Source organism: Oryctolagus cuniculus, chromosome 2 (assembly GCF_051225735.1).
Source record: "Oryctolagus cuniculus isolate XC-2025 breed Fujian yellow rabbit chromosome 2, ASM5122573v1, whole genome shotgun sequence".
Lineage (NCBI taxonomy): Eukaryota > Metazoa > Chordata > Mammalia > Lagomorpha > Leporidae > Oryctolagus > Oryctolagus cuniculus.
In genome coordinates this window covers 64409247-64429104 of record NC_142868.1, presented here as the reverse complement: position 1 = coordinate 64429104, position 19858 = coordinate 64409247, and the positions used below count along the sequence as shown (strand labels likewise).

At 43.1% G+C, this 19858-nt stretch overlaps 1 protein-coding gene across 9 annotated transcripts in view; it reads right to left on the bottom strand.

Annotated features, from left to right (window-relative positions):
* TENM3 (teneurin transmembrane protein 3) overlaps positions 1 to 19858 on the bottom strand; it is a 651480-nt gene that overhangs the window by 478714 nt on the left and 152908 nt on the right. For all 9 annotated transcript variants that reach the window (XM_070068313.2, XM_089325515.1, XM_070068315.2 and 6 more), the window contains exon 2: positions 3017 to 3323. In XM_070068313.2, the coding sequence (XP_069924414.1) occupies positions 3017 to 3248 (232 nt within the window). In that variant the 5' untranslated portion in view covers positions 3249 to 3323. The remainder of the gene's footprint in view (positions 1 to 3016; positions 3324 to 19858) is intronic.

Genomic DNA, 19858 nt, shown 5'->3' with positions numbered 1-19858 from the left:
CGCACGTGACTGAGAAAAGGAAAACACCCCCGCTCTATCGTGTCTAAAACCACACGTGTGATCAGCAGTAGTCCCCTGCCAGGCAAGAAAGCCACGCGACATGATTAGCAGTAAGCTTCGTACAAGGCCAGAAAATCGGTTGATAAAAATAAAAACTTTCCATTTCTAGATTCAAATCCGCTGTGCAACTGCACGAACAGGGTCTCTCCTTAGCTCTTCCTCTGGAAGAAGCTGCCTGTTCCTGTGTCATTCGAGGAGCCGGGGGGGGGGGGGGGGGGATCTGGGACTGGGTGGGCAGCTTGAACGGTTCATGGGCAAGTGACACATGCATGACGCTTTGGAATTATTTCAAGGCTTTCTGGCTATTAGTAATAGTTTGAATCTTTCATTTTTATTATGTGTATGTGATGTCAGGAGCTGTGGCAGGAAGCACATTTTGTCAATTAAATAATTAATCCCACAGCACAATACTCAGTGAGGAAAAATTGACATTTGTCAGGCTCAAAGAAAATGAAAGCCTGGGAGGATTTTTCATGATGCTTGCTCAAGAAAAACATAATCTGATGGCAGACTTTCCATAGTCGTTTCTTCCCTCAACCTACCGCTCCCGCTATGAACACTCCCGTATCAAACCGCAGAACAGAAAAGGTATTTGCAATGCCTCCTTCGCTCGCGGCCTCATCCACCCCACTGCAAAATCCTATCGATTTCATTTGCTAAGCATGTCTCCGGTTTGCTCACTTCTCACTGTCTGCACCAGCACCATTTTAATCCCACACTGCCTGACGGCGACTCCGAGAAAGCAAAGGGCAATTCTTACACTGAACTGCTCTCCGCTTTGGCAACTGCAGAGATGAGAAGCATGAGTGCCAGAGGCAGGCTGGCCTGGGTTCAAGTCCCAGCTGGCCCTCACTAACTAGCCTTGGGAGTGTAGGCCTCTCAGAGCCAAAAATGTCTCAATCTATGAAAGGCAGAAGCTGGGTGGACATCCCTCACCAGGCGATCGCTTGCATACCCTGCTTGGCGGGTAGACTGGCGTGCGATAAGGCATCGGTGCACAGGAGCTGGAATTCGCGGTCCAGTCCATTGATGCTTTGAAGAAAGTCTAATTTAGGAATGTCAAGTGTCTGCCAGCACCCTCACTTGCCGCACTTCTGCTCTTCCTTTCAGCTCTGCTCTTAGACCTCCGTCCGTCCACCACCACCACAAGCTCCCCCATGGGCTGCCTCCCATCCTTCGTCTCTCTCCTTCCTTCCCCTTCTCCCAGGCGGGCGTGACTTTCGAGGAGCTGAGGGATAGCACTATTTGGTCTCCTAAGAACGTGGGATCCAGGGTTTCCACAGATGGTATCGCCAACGTCGTCAACGACAGCCTGCGCTGGATGAACACTGCTTAGGAGGGCGAAATTTCAGTGCGCTATTTTTAACCTGTTTAAGCACTCTCGGCTCTGCCAAAAGTCAACGCTTGCCCGGGGGGAGGAGACAGCCTCGCACTGCACCCCACGAGCTGCTGCTGTTCTCCTAATACTATTCCACCGCGGAGGGTTTCTTCCCCAGTAGGGTACATGCCAGTCATTTTTGTTGCAAAAAGCAAGACAGCACACTGGGTTCAGAGTGCACGCCTTTCTACAGCCCCTCCCCTTTTTAAACTGGTGAAAAATGCACACTGATAATGGATGCCAGCTGTGTACACAATGTGGCAGAGCAACTGAGGCACAGACCTCTAAGACGCTCTGTGCTCACTGACCACCTCTGTGCACCTCAAATATGCATTCTCCATCTTCTCCCCTTAAACATGGATTGAGGACGTTAGGCTGGTTTGTCCCAGTTCATAAATGTCGATAGCAGTAATTAGTAAGGCAGGCTGCAGGAGGAAGGAGAGCTCTCCTGAGCAAGCCAAGTGAGTTTTCTTTGATGTAAACTGGCTTGGGTGAGTGCATGCTACTTCCATCTAGTAAGGATGGCTCTCTCCACAGTGCAGAGAGGGAAAGAACCACAGGACAGATTTCAAACTTTTGAACAAGTGATTGTGTCATCAGCTTTTCTTAATTTTGGTCCTGCCCGATATCAGAGTGCGATCACACTGCCTGTAAGATGACTGGAAAAGAATGAATGCATTCTTTACGGCTGCGTTTACTCCATTTTTCCTTCCCTCCTGATTAAGTTAACCAAGAGATGCTATGTTTGATGTGAATTGTGTCTCCAAGACAAATACAAGAGGATTTCCTTTTTCATAAGTAGGAAACTCGCCCTGGTCTCAAGACTGTGTTAGAAGACACAAAGCTGAGCTCCATATTAATCTAAAAATTAATTAAGATAAGGTTCCACCTTAAGTGTGGAACTGGGTAAGTACAGGATAATGAAGTACAGCTACAGAGGTCCTTATCCTGACGATGGGCTACATAGGCAGAGCACATGGTAAAACTGTTCAACCCAACTGTGCTGTGTTATATTATGGGAACCTAGGATGTTTTAAGGTGTACCTTTAATGTTCTCAGTGGTCCAGCAGAAACAAGGGGGCACCTTTCTGTGTTAGGTTCTCATGTACACGAGCAGATGCAAACACAGCTGGGCTGACAGTCCTGAACCACCTGAGATAGTAATTCTTACTTTCTTCTGAGGCAGAGGCAGGTTTCCTCAGCAGCTCCTGCTCCCCTTGCACCAGTTCTAACTCTAAAGACAACATCTGCGAGCTCCTTCAGTCAGCTCAAAGGCAGCCCCGGGACTTGCATTGCGCGCTGATGCACACTTTGGCCATGTGTAGAATCGGAAACCTCACATAAACACCTGGGGCTGCACAATGGCTTTCTTCTCCTGACCACACCTATGTCTGGGGGCCAATGTGACAGCTGGTGGCTTTCTTCCTGTAATCTGGAATACTGTGTGATCATGCAATAGTGCAGAATCACCTTCAGTGGCTAGGGCATCGAAATCAGAAAACCCTCAAGTCCCTCGGCTTGAAGTGTGGCACCTTAGCCACGTGTGAGCGTGCTTGGTGGACTAGAACAATCACCTACCTTGTCTAGTGTACTCGTCTGCTTCTCTGTGAACCAAATCCTTTACTCTGTTTCCATAAAGCAGTCGAGAAGAATCATGATCAAAAGCTTTCAAGGTTTCACTGGAACTGTAAGACTTCTGCGTAGGGACCCTACACTCCTCATTGTCTGCCGAGGAATTCGTATACCGCCGCTCTTTCTCTCGTCGGCTCTTAGTCAGGGAGCAGTAAGGCCTACGTTCTTTCACATCCATACTTCATTCCTTCTGGGTGCACATCAGTCCTGCTTGTTACAAATTATGCTCCGAGTTCAATTTTCATTGGCCTCTCTGTAAAGATAAAAGGTTTGATGATTTGAGCATAATGATCATCTATAAACTGACAACCCCCTATCCTCAACCTAAAGAACAGTGGAACACTATAGTATTTTCTGTGCAGGAAACACACTTTCAACAGGAAATCAGTATTTGGAAACTTGACCTAGACTATTCGGTGACAAAAGTGAGGCACACTTTCTGCCGATGAGAGCTCTGGGTGTTCTTTTAGGCTACTGTGAGCAGACCAAAAAGTTCATGGAAAATGAACTTTTTCAAAATACAAAAGTGAGTTTATTTTGGTGCAAAAGAACTGTGAAATCCATGCATACTGAGATCTTTCAAAACTTCATGGAAAATGTAATGCTGAAAACTATGCAGGATTTCAAAGTTTTTGCACCAAAATAAACATCTTTTAATTTCATTTTCCCCAAACTTTGTGAACTACCCTTGCATACCTGATTTTTCACACCAGGAAAATAATAATAATAATAATAAGCACCAGCTCCAATGGTACTGCAGAAGCCAGCTAAAAACTGGCTTCAATAGTTAAATTTTCCACAATGGAAAAGTTTTTTTCCTGTAGTCATTTCTCCATTCACAAATAAATTCCCTTTCTTTTCCTTACAAAACTAGGCTTCCTCCCTCCCCGCCTTTTTCCATTTAAGAGCAGGAGCAAATTGGGAGCTTCTTACAACTGAAACTGACAAAAGCGTGGAACATTTGATTAGTTTCCACAAAGAACTTTTCCTTCCAAGAGCACAATTTTCATGTTTTAAGAACCTAAATGTCTTGAACTGTGGGAAAAGTTGGTCCCCCTCACAGACCCCTCTCCTTAAAATGCATTTTCCTCTGCAGCAAATGAATTTAATCAGCGCTATTCTGATATTTAAGGCAATTCAAGTGGCTAATTTGATGGGGTCGTTTCCTGCAACTGCCGGCAGCAAGAATCAGTTAGGAGGAGCAAGGCAAATTGTTTCTTTGCTTAGCAACTCTTTGTCCTGCTTCTGCTGACCTGACAGCAGAAAGAGTGGGTGCAACCTGCTCTGCCACGCAAGAGCCTGCAAGAGGGAAAGGAGCCCTGGGCTACTCTGCATTTTAAATGGTTCTGTTCTGTCTTTATTCTTCCTCATTTTGTCCTTCCCTTTAATCTCAAGGTCCCGGAAGGCTCCCTCTCCAGCCCTCCGAGTTTTCCCTACACACCACTCCTTCTTTCCTAAGTTCACTTTTTATTTGAGCGATTCCATATAATCAACTTGAAATAAATGATTCCCGCTGGCCCCAGGGTCTTCTCTTTCGTTCCACACGCTTAGGGCTGTGACTTGTATTTAGATCTTTTTTTTTCCGAGAGGAGTCCCGCTCCCAGATTCTCTCCCCCTCCCCCTCTTCATGGCTCACTATCATTAGACACATCACACAGCTCTTTCATGTGCTCCTGCCTGGCTCTGACTCTCCCACGACAACTCAGTTTACAGGGAAGTTGTCAGCAAGGCTTCATTCTTCCTGCACAACACTACTGCTCCTACACCTTGCAAGATATGTGCCAGCTACACAAAGTGGCAAAACTCTGGGTGGCAGGGATGTCAGAGCTCCATCCTAAGCTTGGAAATGTCCAGGTTGCTTCCTTTTTAAACAAATACCCCCCACCTCAGCCCAAACCACCAATAAAGCGCTCCCTCACTCCAATTCTGCATTTCTCCGCTTTGAGCTGAGCCTTACCATTCAAAGCAGCTGTTATACGAGGAGTTAGAAAAAGTTCATGGAATTAAGTGTACTTGAGTGCAAGACATTTTAAAATCCATGCATAGATTTCTCATAATACATATTTTCCATGAACTTTCAAGATGCTGTCATAATTCAGCCTGGGGTTAAAATGTATCTTGATTTCTCTAGCTTTTTCTTATTTCTCATGAATTTGATTTCACCAACAAACAAACAAACAAACAAAAACCAGCATTTTTTTCACTGACCTGTTCTGAGTCATTACTCCATTATTCTCTATGGATTTTTCAAATACCTTTTTTTCTTAACATTTATTTATTTAGGAAGTCAGAGTTACAGAGAGAGAGAGGGAGGGGTGGTGAGAAAGACAGAGATTGAGGGATCCTCCACCTCCTGGTTCACTCCCCATAGGACCACAACAGCCAGGGCTGGGCCAGGCCAAAGCCAGGAGGCTGGAACTCTATCCCCATCTCCCACGTAGGTGGCAGGAGTCCAAACACAAGATGGTTACCTTCCACTGTCTTTCCTAGGTATATTAGCAGGGAACTGGATAGGAAGCGGAGCAGCCAGAACACGAACAAATGCCCATGAGGGACACCTGTGTTGAAAGTGGCAGCTTTAGTGGTCACACCACAATGCTGACCTCTCTAATGGCACTTCATAGGAATCAAATTTCTCCTATTGTAGTCTCTTTTCAATTTAGGGTAATAAATAATTGCAAAGTATGGTAAGAACGACTTTTTATACAACCAGATTAAATCAACACACAAATTCACTCTATTTCAACAAACAGAAGTTACATCCAGTGAATATATATACTGAATATGGAGTGTTAGGCTCTCTTCCAAGCACTGTGGGCTCAGAAGTGAATAGAGTAGTGTTCCTGCCCCCATGAAGCGTCAGCTCAGTCAGGGAAGCAGGAACGTTCACTCTAATAGAGTTGTTACACAAAAATTACAGGAGATCTTTATTTTGGACTAGGCTCCTGCACTGAGTCCCAAAGACCAGAGCAAAAATCAAAATAAAGTCTCTCCTGCTGAGGTTCCATGTCAGCCAAGAGAAAACAGGTTGTTATCTGACCTTCTGAGAAATCTGGGAGAGAGAGATAGCAGCCACGCTCCCTAGGCAGGCCAGTGTCAATCCGCATGATAATGAGGCTCCCTGGGATTTCATCCTCACACAAAGGTAACCTGAGGTAACCCCGGGGTACCCACTGGTTGTTTCTCCATTGTTCTATCTCCCAGTCATTGCCTTACAGGGAAAGTAACTTTGAAATGACCAATTTGCTTTTTGTTCTTTGTTTCTGCTTTGTCCAACCCTTCTCTAGCTATAAAACCAACTCTACCGCTCAGCCCATGGAAACACTTATTCTGTCTTATGGAATGAAATGTTGCCCAATTCAATTAAATAATAAAGCCAATTAAGATCTTCAATTGTTATAATTTCATCTTTTTTAATAACTGGATAAAGTTGTCTGAATTCAAAGGAAATTTTATTTCCAAAGCAGTCTTGATCTCTTTGGATAGATTCTTAAAAGCTAAACGATCATCAAAAAGCTTTTAATTGACCAGAAAAACAAAACTTAAGCATTTTCAGTAATAGAAATTTGAAAATTGAAAATCATAGAAGTTTTATTTCCTGACTTAAATTGATATCTATTTTAAAAACAAGTGTTGTGTTGTAATGTTGGGGCTGAGAAAATCTTACTGCAACTATGATGTCTGGCGTGCTGAATGCTTTCACTTTTCAATGTGAGAAGAATTCTCTTAACTGAAAAGTTTTAATGTTACAATTTCATAATCTTGCACACTAGATAATCATAAAGTTCTTTAATATGGTAATATGAATATATATCATCATAATTAAAGATGCAACTTTGTGATAATGCTGCCAAGGTTTATAAATCAATAGCAACTAAAAGTCAATAAATTGGTATTAAGAGATAATTTCAGATGAGCTTTACAGAACATCTCTAGACCAAAGAGCTGAGTTTTCTTTATTTATAAGGCAATTCTACAGTGCTGTGATAAATCCAGATATAGTATTCAAATATACCATCAAAGGCAGAGGCAATTTTGATCTTAGAGACACCAAACAATAAAAAGTGCTTTGTATCTGTCATCCCAATTTTGAACATAGTTCAAACTCCTCAAGTATTTAATCTACACTGTAATGTTTGCAACTGCTGATACGCTTCTGATGAGAGTCAATGAGTTCAATACCACTTCAAAAGGCAGTCTTCTGTGTTATCTCCTCCACTCAAGGCTGAAGACGAGGAGGTTAAGAAATGTAGCTGCATAAGTAGAGCTGAACTGCTGAGGCCCTTCACTGGTGACTGCACAGTCCTAAACAAGGAAGAGGGTCACATACACAGCAAAAAGCACTCAAGGACCAGGGCATTAGCTGCCTCAGTAGGCAGACCCCTGGAAGAAACAGGGAAAGCTAACGGGAAGTTAGCCAAAACCCTTGATTAAACTGGCTACAGCAAGTAGACGACAGTATCCAACCGATCCTGTTGATTTTCATCAGCTCCTTGAAGAACAACTCACTCACTACAGCACTCCTGTGGAAACCACAGCTGGGCTGAAAGCAGACTGCATGACTTGTTTTTTCTCAGTACAGATGGTCACGACATATGATGGTGTGGCTTATGATATCTGAAGTTTAATGACAGGCATTCAGTAGGAAATGTACTTCTCATTTTGAATTTTGGTCTTGGAGAGCATATATGGTAGGTGCTCCCTTGCATTTGCTGAGGGCCATGGCTCCCAGTCAGCCCTTGGTTGCTGAGCTGTGACATCTGGTGGCTTGAGGGTGTTAAATGTACCTTCAGCTTATGATGGGTTTATCAGGTCCTGACCCCTTTAAAAGGTCAAGACATCTGCGCTTCGCAAAATATTTAACTGAAGGGGCCAGCACTGTGGCACAGCAAGTTAAAACTTTGGCCTGCAGCGCCACACTGGTTAGAGTCCCGGCTGCTCCACTTCTGATGCAGCTCCCTGCTAGTGCACCAGGGAAAGCAGAGGAGGATGGCCCCTGCACCTATATAGGAGACCCACAGGAAGCAACAGGCTCTTCAATGGCTCAGCTCCGCCCATTGAAGTCATTTGGGGAAGTGAACCAGTGGATGACAGACCTTTCTCTTTCCCTGTCTATACCTCTCTCTGTAACTGTTTCAAATAAATAAAATAAATTAAAAAAAATCAACTTTAAAAAAATATTTGAAGGAATGAATGAATGGGCAGTTTTGGTTCATAGACACTATGTTTACAGTTGATCACATCCTATATTATTTAAAAATACTTAAACACTTGGCAAGAGAATTTAACATTATTGCATTGCTTCATAATGTATTTCTAACCTTAAAAACATTTTTAATTGCACCTTTAGAAATTCACCTCACTTTGAATTTATGTCTAAGACCCTTCATGGCAATGATTACAATTTATCAGGCCTGTAACAATCTTAACATCATTTTAATTTAAAGTTCCATTTAGCTATGCAGTGACTTAAACAAAAACAAATATCCAAACCCAAAATATTAAATAAGCTGTTGGTTACACTCACTCATGCTTCAATTGTTATCTATTTTCTGTAAGAATTACTAATCCGTGAATGCTAACTTGAGTATCTTCCACATAGACTGTCCTGCTAACTTTATCACAGTTTGCAAAAGCTCACCCAAACGAATAAGGACACTTCGGAGAAGCATGAATTTATCTCAACACATGTTAGATTAAAGATTGAAATTAAATGCTTTGTATGAAATACCAACAAGTGTTTACCTTTTGTTACTTATAATTCATATTTTCTCTAATAAGTTAGCTCTTATGCCTAATTACCAGTTATGTTAATCAAGCAGTAAACATGACATTGTATACTATAAGAATTTCAAGGTATTTCCTTTACTGAGTTGCTAGAGAAATGTCAATTGAACACAAGAGGAAATCAATTGCTATTGTTCATTTTAAAGAGAATTGTATTTCCTGAGGCAAATTTACAAATCAAAGAAATAATTAAGTACAAAAATGAAATCATATTAGGATTTTTTGTAATGCTAAATGCAAACATAATTAGAATTTGAGCTTACAGTTTCAAATAGCAGAATGCAGCGGAATCTAACTCCTCTTCATGGTACAAAGTTAAAACACAGAACCCTGAAAAGAAATCTGGGTAAAGAGGAGTCTATATGATTAATAAAAGTGATGCTTGTGGAGAAGATACTGGTACAAGAAAACTATAGTAAATGGTAATGGTTGTGCAGTATATACCTAGGCAGATTTCCTTCTTTAAACATGGCAGGAAATAAACAAACCATGCAAGAACAGTAATATATAAAGAGTCAGTATCTGCATCCAGTCAAGATGAAGCAACCATCCTGTCTGAAACAAGAACAACAAAAAGGACAAAGGATCCGAATCAACAGTTTTCAAGCCCTTGACATCCATCAATGAAGGACCATGGGCCCCGAGAGGAAACAAACCCGAGGAGCCCGTACGACCCCGGCTCATCGCCTGGAGAATTTCCAGGCTGTAGCGCAAGCAGAGGGAATCCAGAAAAGCCCCGCAGATTTCCACCATGAAAGAGACACAACCAACAGAGCGTTGGACAAGAAGGAGCTGCTTGTGGGGGAAAGAACCCTGCACGACTGCAGAGGGTCCCTCTTGAGTACTGAGGAGCACGTGTTTGTGAGGGACCACTGGAGGCTGAAAAAGATCCATCAGGATCACAGCAGGGTTTCCCTGACATTCTGAAAGGCTCAAGTCCGTTTTGTCGGTGCTATCCTGCAGTAGGACACTCTGCAACGTTAGCAGCATCTACCCATCGGGTGCCAACAGCACCCCGTCATGACGATGACAAATGCCCCCAGAGCTGGGTCGGTTTGGTGCCCACATCCCCTGTCAGAGTGCCTGGGTTACAGTCCTGGCTCTGCTTCCTTGATCAGCTTCCTGCTAAAGTACACCCGGGAAGCAGCCAGCGATGGCTCCAGTACTTGGGCCCCTATCCCTGACATGGGAGACCAAGACTGAGTTCCTGACACCTGGTTTTGGCCTGGTCCAGCTCTTGCTGTTGCAAGCATTGGGGGAGTGAACCAGCAGATGGGCAACCTCTCTGTGTGTGTCTGTGTCTATGTCTTCTATCCCTCTGCCTCTCAAATAAAATGAAAATACATATTCTTAAACATCAAGATTTATAGCCTCATGAATCAGTAGAGAGCCTTTAAAAAAAATGTTTCTAGATATTATCAAATATCCTTGGGGGTAACATATCCTCTCTTGAGGCCCACTGAGTCACAGATGGAATACTGCAAGTATGTGTGGCACAGGGAAGGAGCTGCCAGTGCTAGGGGCCAGGCTGAGAATAACGCATTCAAGCAAACATTATGAGGCTGAGAAGAGCTTGGTGAACAAATGTCATTGGGGCTGGGCAGAGTCAGCAGGGGTAGGGACATGAGATGACTCTGGAAAGAACTTAAAGGAGAGACAAAGGGCTTCACAGAACAGGTGAAGCAGATTCACCCGCTGTGCACCAGTGCTGTGTGACGAATGGAGGTTTTTAAGTAGGCAAGTAACATAACCAGTCAGGTTTTCAGTTTAGAAAGATCTCTCTGGGGACTGGTGGTGTGGCTTAGCGAGTTGAGCTGCCCTCTGCAATGCCAGCATTCCAAATAGGCACCAGCTCAAGTCCCAGCTGCTCCCCACTTCTGATCCAGCTCCCTGTTAATGCCCCTGGGAAAGCAGTGGAAGATGGCCTAAGTACTTGTACCCCTGCACCCACATGGGACATCTGGAAGAAGATGCTGGCTTCTGGCTTTGGCCTGGCCCAACCCTGTCTGTTGTGACCATTTGGGGAATGAGCCAGGGCTTAGAAGATCTCTCTCTCTCTCTCATTCTCTCTCTCTCTCCTTCTCTAACTCTGCCTTTCAAATTAATTAATTATTAATAATAGAAAGATCTCCCTGGTTGAAGCATGGGGAAGAGAGGAGAGGCAGACTCGCCAGCAGGGTTGTACAGTGGTGCAGGCAAGAGAATGGACTAGGGAGCCTGAATGGACATGGAGACTTGGAGAAGTGGACTGATTTGAGAAACGATTAGAGGTGGCACCTGCATGACTGTGATGAGCTAAGAGTGAGGAAGAGGAAAGAGTGGAGAATGCGAGCAGGTTTCTGGCCTGAGCTTGTGAGTGAAGAGGGACTTCTCCCAAGACAGAATAGGAAGCCAGCCCTAACCACAGGTTCACACTCCCAGTTCTTGATCTTCTTTAATTCAGAATGTGCACTGAGCAGGTAATATTTGTTCTTTGTGGAAACTAGAAAAAAAGGTAAGTGGGAAAAAAAATCACACTTTTTTGGTGTTCACATTTTTATACTTTCCTATGCATATGAATACATGTGGGCATTGTGCAAATTATATATGAAGCAGCTTCAAAAAGTCTATGGAAAATGGAACTAAAAATAAGTTTATTTTGGTGCAAAAAATTTGAAATCCAAGCATTTTTTTCTATTATATGCATTTTCCATAAACATTTTAAAGATCCCTTGCATATATTTAATATGGATCATCTTATTGTCGCTCCCCCTCTTCGTGGAGGAACGACACTAAACCCTGCCTAGGTTTCCTATCCGAGTCACGGCACCATTATGTCGCTCCCCCTCTTCGTGGAGGAACGACACCAAGCCCTGCCTAGGCTTCATATCCGAGTCACGGCACCATTATGTCGCTCCCCCTCTTCGTGGAGGAACGACACAGGACCCTGCGCTGTTCTTTCTGTCTGCTCGGCCCTCCCCGGGTTTGCTGCTGGTTCTTCCCGGGTTGGCTACTATCCCTTCCACCTCCGTGGAAGGGCAGTTCCCCCTGGCCACATTCCCCACTTCCGCAGGGGAGCGGCACACCGCCGGCCGGCTTTCTCGGGGGCTGCACAGATGTTCCTTCAGCTAGATGTTCCCCTTAGATGTTCCTGGTGCATGCCGTCTCTCTCCTCCTTTATAGTCCTCCTCCGCCAATCCCAACTCGGCTGCCCACACGCCGAGTACGCTGCTCTCCTCCAATCAGGAGCAAGTCCTACAGTTTATTGGTTGAACTGGAGGCAGCTGTGCGGAAGCTGTTTACTTCTCTCCCAGCGCCATATTGTGGGAGAGCAGATGCATAGAATAAGTCTTAATTCCAGTAACTCAGTCTAGTCCGGATTGCTCCCCACACTTATAACCTATTCTTTTTTTTTTTAAAGATTTATTTATTTATTTGAAAGTCAGAGTTACATAGAGAGAAGAGAAGCAGCGAGAGAGAGAGAGAGAAAGTCTTCTATCCGATGGTTCACTCCCCAATTGGCCATAATGGCCAGAGCTGTGCCGAGCTGAAGTCAGGAGCCAGGAGCTTCTTCTGGGTCTCCCATGCGGGTGCAGGGGCCCGAGGACTTGGGCCATCTTCTACTGCTTTCCCGGGCCATAGCAGAGAGCTGGATCGGAAGTGGAGCAGCCGGGTCTCTAACCAGCATCCATAAGGGATGCTGGCGCTTCAGGCCAAGGTGTTAACTTGCTGTGCCACAGCGCTGGCCCCATCTTATAACCTATTCTTTAATATATTGTAAACATTTTCATGTAAGTAAAGACATTTATGTCTTCATTTTCAAAATAGTATGAAAGTTATTATTTTAAAATTCAAAACTATTCTTTGTGATTTTTCAGACAGCAATACGTAAACATAATGAAATAAGTAGGAACAGTATACTAAAATAGTTACTGAATAAATGTGAAGAAATATTTCAATTGGAAAATAGAGAATAGTGCCTTTGGCTATAAGAAAAGTGGCTTAAATCTCATCACATCATTAAAAATTATTTTAAAATATTTATATGTAGTAGAAAATTGACACTGGAAATGACCACAAAGATAATGAGGCTAATTTATTCACAAAAGTGAGAAAATATTCTAAGATTTTAAAACAAATAAGGGGCCAGCGCCGTGGATGCTGATTTGAGTCTTGGTTGCCCCACTTCTGATCCAGCTCTCTGCTATGGCCTGAGAAAGCAGTGGAAGATGGCACAGGTCCCTGGGCCTCTGCACCCACATTGGAGACCTGGAAGAAGCTGCTGGCTCTTGACTTAGGATCAGCTCAGCACTCGCCATTGCAGCCATTTGGAAAGTGAATCAGCAGATGGAAGACCTCTCTCTCTCTCTCTCTCTCTCTCTCTCTCTCTACCTCTCTCTGTAACTCTTTCAAATAAATAAAATAAATCTTTAAAAAATAAAATAATTCACTTGCATAATTTGAAATTAGAAGTGATTCTGTTCTTGCTAAAAATATGGAAAGGGATATTTAATAAACAACAGTATTATTATGTTCACATAATTACATAGTCTATGATTGCAAAGGCATGATTAGCCACAAGAAGGCCATAATCTCTATACTTAGAATAGATGGGAAAAGGCACTCAAGAATCCAAAACAGCTGAGACAAAGGCAGCTTTCCTAGCTTACAGATCTTTGGTGTACACAGTATAAATAATCTCTCTCAGTTTGTTTGCCTGCCTGGATCAACCAATATCCATCAGATCTATTTAAGAATATATAATGGCCTAAACCAGCACCCCGAATACAGAGGCCACCACTGTATTCATCTGTGCTTCAGCATGAGCCAGCCTTTGAAACAATTTGGGCAGTAATAATATCTGGTTCAGATGGAGAAGCAAGAAACAAGGCACTGTGGTATCCAAATGGCCTCTAGTATACACTAAATAAACAACAACTGAACAGACAACATTGATATTCCTTACCAACTGTTCCAACTGAATTAAGCAATTCCATCCTCAACTGAACATGCCCACCTCAGTGGACAGGTGAGCCACAATTAAATACAGTGTAATAATAATGACCTCCATTTATTAAACGCTTTTCCACATCAGCTATTTTATAAATTGCATTTCCATTCCTGACAGAAGGCCAGGAAGTAGATGCTATTTACCACTTTTACAGGTGAGGAGATTGGAGAATGAACAGAAAATTTCAAGTCATACAAGATGCTCACACTCCTTTCTGGTGTTCTTCCACCAATTTGTTTAAAAACTTGCCTGTGAGATCTGTGTAACATCAACTCCACATTAATGCTTCAGCCATAACTAGAGTAAACTAAGCAGAGCTTCTAGAGAACACAAAAACACCAAAGCTTGCTACATCATAAACATCATCTCCAGATGCCACTCACTGACCTGGTGACAGTAGCAATGTTGTATGCCACCGGGGGAACTTCTTAAATGAAGACCTAATAGTCTTTCTCTAAGTGCTGGGTTCATTTCTCTCTTTAAGAGTAGACATAAAAGCTCCTTGATGAATTATTAATTTCAATCTTGATTATTTATTGACTGCCTAAAATATGCCAGGTGCTTTACATATATGACCTCACTTAATCCTCACAACAACCTTCCTAAGGCGGAATTACAAACCCCATTTTCACATAAGAGAACTAAAGACCACAGAGATTAACGGACTTGTTCTTGGTCACAGAATCGTGAAGTAGCCGAGTGGAATCTGAACACATTTCAGTCTGATTCCAAATCTGTACTCTCAACTAGTGGATTGTACTTCCAAACCTTAGAACAAAAAAGGGATTCAATGAAAATTCAAAAATGGATCCCACAGGGTGGGGGAAGAGATAAATGTGTCAGCAAAGACTGTAACAAACTGTCAGGATGTCAACAGATCTAGTAATAACAAAGTTAATGAAGGCTGTCATATTGAAAATGCCGTGGCAACTGAATTTCTAGAGCTCATGGCAGTGTTGGTATGGGCCGAGGGATCAAAAATAAAGACCAAGTGAAATTCAAATGACAAGAAGGGCACAACATTCAAGACCAAGAGATAAAATAGTTTAAAAACAGGTTCAGCTTGCTTCTTTGGGAGAATGACAATTAGGGAGGCAGTGAACCCTGTTGAGTATCACATGTTTCAGAGGGCTTCCCAGTCCTAAGAGCTTTTGCTTTGCTCCCATCCTGTGTGGGTGAGGCACCAAAGGAGAGGCTTTCCTTACACAGTTGTTATGTATTTAAAGAGAAAGTTACCAAAGGAGAGAGCCATTGTAGTCATATTTTTTCCTCCAGTTTTCTGGATAGCCCAAAGGGGTTCCAGTAGAGGAAACGCCAATCCTGCATCCAGAAACTGCCCGCACACGACCTCTGTGACTGGCTCAGGACTGGACATGTGATTTAATGCAGGCCAGTAAGGTCAATCTCATGACCTCTGGGGAATGAGATGTCAGCTTGGAGCTTTTTCCCACCTTTGCTTGGAGAGTCTGCCTGCCATTGAAGTCTATTTATCAGACTTTGAAGAATATGATTCTTAACAAGTTTTGATGTGGGATTGTTGAATGACAAAATCTGGGAGGGACTATGGCACAGAGCTCTGATCAGACAATCCCATGTGTGAAGTCTAGCTCCACTGTGTATCATGTGTGTGACATACGAACTTGGGCAGGCTACTTGAACTCTCTGAGGCTTCGTTTCCTATATTCAATTACCCAAAAGGCTAGGCCAATACCATTCTTATTGAGATGCTAAGAAGATTAAATGAGATAAAGCACCTTTAGCACAGCGACTGGCACACAGCATAATGAGTACTCAATAAAGTCCAGCTATTTATAATCACACCAAGAACACTGTCCAGTATCCAAGAATAATGCCCACTGTCATTGGCTTAAACTTCATGAAACTGAGGAAGATGGGCTGAGAAAAATACATCATAGTTCAGACCTACAAGGTTGAGAGGAAGAGATTATACGTTCATAATTAAGTTGATTTTCTGCTAAGCTATTTGAATGAAATTTGAGTTCTGACTTATTTTACTTGAAAATACCATGTCAGCAAACAAGGAAAAAAAATAGTCTCCAAGACCGATAATTTCAAAATGATTTCAAGTATAGTGTTAACCAAATATTTATGTCTTGGTAGCAGTCAGCAGTAGGCAAACACTGGCAGGACTTTCAAGAGGAGCAATAAAACTGATTAAGAGTCTGTAAGATTGAACGAACTGTGTTGGGTTTATTCTAGTAACAACTAGGTGGTGCCCCCGTAACCACCCACAAGTACTTGGAGAATAAAGGCTAACTGCAGTTATTCATGCCTCTTGAGCCCACAGGCAAAATTACTATAATAAACATATACTCTGTCTACTGCCCACCAGACAGTTTTCATCGTGGTCTGAAAAGCACCAAGCCAGCCAAGAGGCACCTCCCTCCTGGAGCCCTAGAGAGCGGGCAATACCAGGTCCAAGCCGCAGGTGTGTGTCCCTCACATGGGCTCCCCTGTGCGGTGAGGAGACCTAGGCAGACAGGCAGACCCCCAAACCCACTTTCTCCGGGCGGTGAGGAGACCCCTAAACCTGCTTTCTCTGGGAGGTGCACAAGCTGGAGGAGGACTGGCTGAGGCCGGCAATGTGCCAGGATTTCAAAACGCCTTCTGGTGCACACAGAGGCATCGGGTGGGTCCCATGAACTGGGTAAACTCTCAGCTTGCTCTGCTGGCTGCACTTACTCCAGACTACTCCACTCTCTTTCCTTCTCCGGCGCATATTGTTTGTTTTTACACACATTTTAATGAAGCAGTATCAGGGAATATATAAATATGCTCGGCGAGGTATAGGATCCCATAGAAGTAGCATGTTTTGACATCTCGCGCTGCATCACACACCTTAAAGTGCATATGTACAATATACACAAATATTATGAGTTTTTATAAATGCTGCCAAATAGTCAGGTAAAAATAGGAACCACGTATCCAATTACCTAGTGGCTTGGGATTTCCTGGCTGTTGTCTATCACAAAGGCAAAAATGTATAAAACTTGTAATTTTCAAAAAAAAGTTTTTACGGGTCAGGCAGACATGGCCCAACGCAGGTGTCAGGGGCTCCTGCTGAGGGTAAGTGGGGGCCATGGAGCAGGCTGCTCTGTCGTCACTCAGGCCAGCACCGGGGCAAGGGGGGTGGCAGCTGGTGCCCAAAGGAGGGATGCCTCCCAGTGATGAGCAGGAAGGCAAGAGAGAAGTGGCCCAAGTAAACACTTTCTCAGGCTGCCACTAATGGCAGTTATAAACCAAGGCCAGGATAAAAATGGGCCTTCTCAGATGTCTGCTGAAGTAGGATTCCTTCTCCCTCTTCCTGACCACAAAAGGGCAGTGAAAGCAAGAGCGTTCCTAGAGGCACAGGGGGAAATTCGGCTTCCTTGCTTTCCCGTTGACTGCCTGCCAAGTGGGAAAGCTGGACTTTTGCCACTGTGTTTCATACCTTGGTGATGCATTCTAGACAATTGTTAAAAACCACACTTTCAAGGTAAGCTAGTAAATTGTGGCTACTCAATAAATATTAAACCGCAGCAACAATTTGGAGTAAGTCAGTTTGGTCTACGCTTCTTCAAAGACAGACACGACTATGCTGCAGTAGTCACTGTTGAGAAAATATGATCTAATTTTGGCCACTGTGGCTTTGCTGTAGTCATTTAATTTGCTATTCGTCTCATTACAAAATAGTTATGATATCAGTTAATAGTTACAGTCAGAACCCATATGCTGGGGTGACTTTAATTTAATTTGGATGCAACACTAAGGAAAGGACTCTCTCATTTATGAAAATACCTTCCTCGGGTAGGTGCCACTATACTTACCCATCACCTTCCCAACTGCGTGGTGGAATTACTGTCCTAGGCTGCAGGTAGCATTTCCACAACCAGGAGCTGTATTAACACTCATTTAATTTTTGGTCCCTTTACTTTCTAACTACCAGTGGGGGGCTAATTAGCACTGATTACAATAATAGTTTTGTATAATGGACACCTGTCACCTATGAACCAGACTGAGCCCACTAACCTGATTTCATGTGGGTCACCACATTGTACTGATTACTAGTTATTATTAGTCTAGATTGTAATCTCTTCCCCCTTCACAGTCATCATTTTCCTCTAGGTACTTGTAGGCAAGGGTGAAACCACTCTGGGAAGGCACAATCATGAATATAAAGAGTTCCATGATTATTTTTGGAAAACAGCCACATCACATTGGATCATTTCTACAGTATGTAGTAGTAAACATGTAATGTGGAATATATTTTAATTGCTGTGATGTAAATGAGACTTTGGGGTCATGTTACCGAGTGTTAACTGAAAGATCCAGCTATGACTTTAGCATGCCTGCAGGCCTTTTAAATTGTTATGGGAAATTGCTGCATTCAATTGAGTAGTTTCAACACTGAGCTCCCCTAAGGCTTATTACAGTTTGGCAACATGATGCCAATTTCAACTAATGTACCTAATGCCTTTTTCCTCTCATACTTTATCTGCAGAATCTTTCTCGTATGTACAACCTGAAAACCATGAAACACTGGGCACATGAAGCACTACACACTTGATGAGATTTACCAGTGTGCAATTGGCAGAAATTCTTGGGTATCACAGGGCTTCACTTAAATTGGCTTTGGAATGCCATAAGTATCAACATATTAGTCTAATAATAAATAGAAATAAATATAAAATATTCAAATTATCATCATGTAACTTCCCATTAGCTCTCCTTAAGCAATGCATTCAAGAGAACTCAAAAGATTTAGAGGCGATTAACTTACGATGACACACTTATAAAATATATTACAATTTATAAACATTTTCTTGCCTGCTCTTATAATGAGTTGCCTCTACAAACTTGGCTGAGTAAATGTATTTCAAATGTGAAGCATGGCTCACTGCTCTACTAGGAGCACACAAGGGGACCCTCCTTCTCTCTGGGGGCATGATGTACAGTTCTGTGTAATTTACTGATGCCAAAGGAACAAAGACCAGCCAGATTCCCCATCGCTCTGCCAGACAGAGCCTGGCCCAGCCAGCCCTTCTTCTCAGGTTGACAGTGGTGCTGCCTTAGCCATTTCCCAAGAGGCCTGGCTCATACCATCTTTGGTCAGATATGCAGAACTTTGGGAGTTAGGATTCTAAAAATTCCTTTGCCTCCTACCATTACTAAACTGCAAAAGATCATCTAAGGTGGCAATCACTGCCTTCAAAACCTAACGAAAGCAAGTAACAGGCTTCTGTGAATTAAGCACCACACATCACTCCGGTATTGGATGCTGCTACAAGGACACATTCACAGGACCTCACTGAACATTCTGCCCCTTGATGGGAGCTATTCTTCCATCGAAGGCCAAGGCAGAGAAGAGCAGCTCTGCTGCAGCAAAGAAGTGTAGGAGGAAAAGAGAGCTAGGATACAAATCTCGAGTTGCTAGTTAAAAATCTGTAGTACAAGGTGATAAATTATGCCTAAAGTATCAGTAAATCGAATACCATCAGAACACAGAGTAAAATCTCTTCCGCATTGCTGTGCATGGCTCACTGCAAGAACATTTTATTAATCTGATCACATCTAATTTTCTAGTTCAACAAATTCTCCACAATCCTGTTCATAACATCGTTTGAAATACTAAACAGTTTGGTGACACATTGAAAGGAGTAAGACTCAAAACAACACAGAAAAGTCACACACGATTATAATGCAATTATCTCTACAGTAAATCAATGCTTTATAGTGTCAACAGAAGAACGAAACAGTCTCTGTTAATCACACTCTCCACTCGCTGGCCTTTAGGACTGGTTATTCATTAACAATCTGCTGCTTTTTTGAGGTCAGCATGTATTGCCCGCACCATAGCCTCTTCTACACATGCGCTTTCTGCCCTGCAAGTGTATCAGAGAAATACGGAGGTATTTCTGGAGATGGCGGCGAGACACTCAGCAGCAGGCAAGGTCCCACGTTCACACCCAGCCCAGCCCAGCTTTCTCAAAGCTAGATACCACCTGCAACCT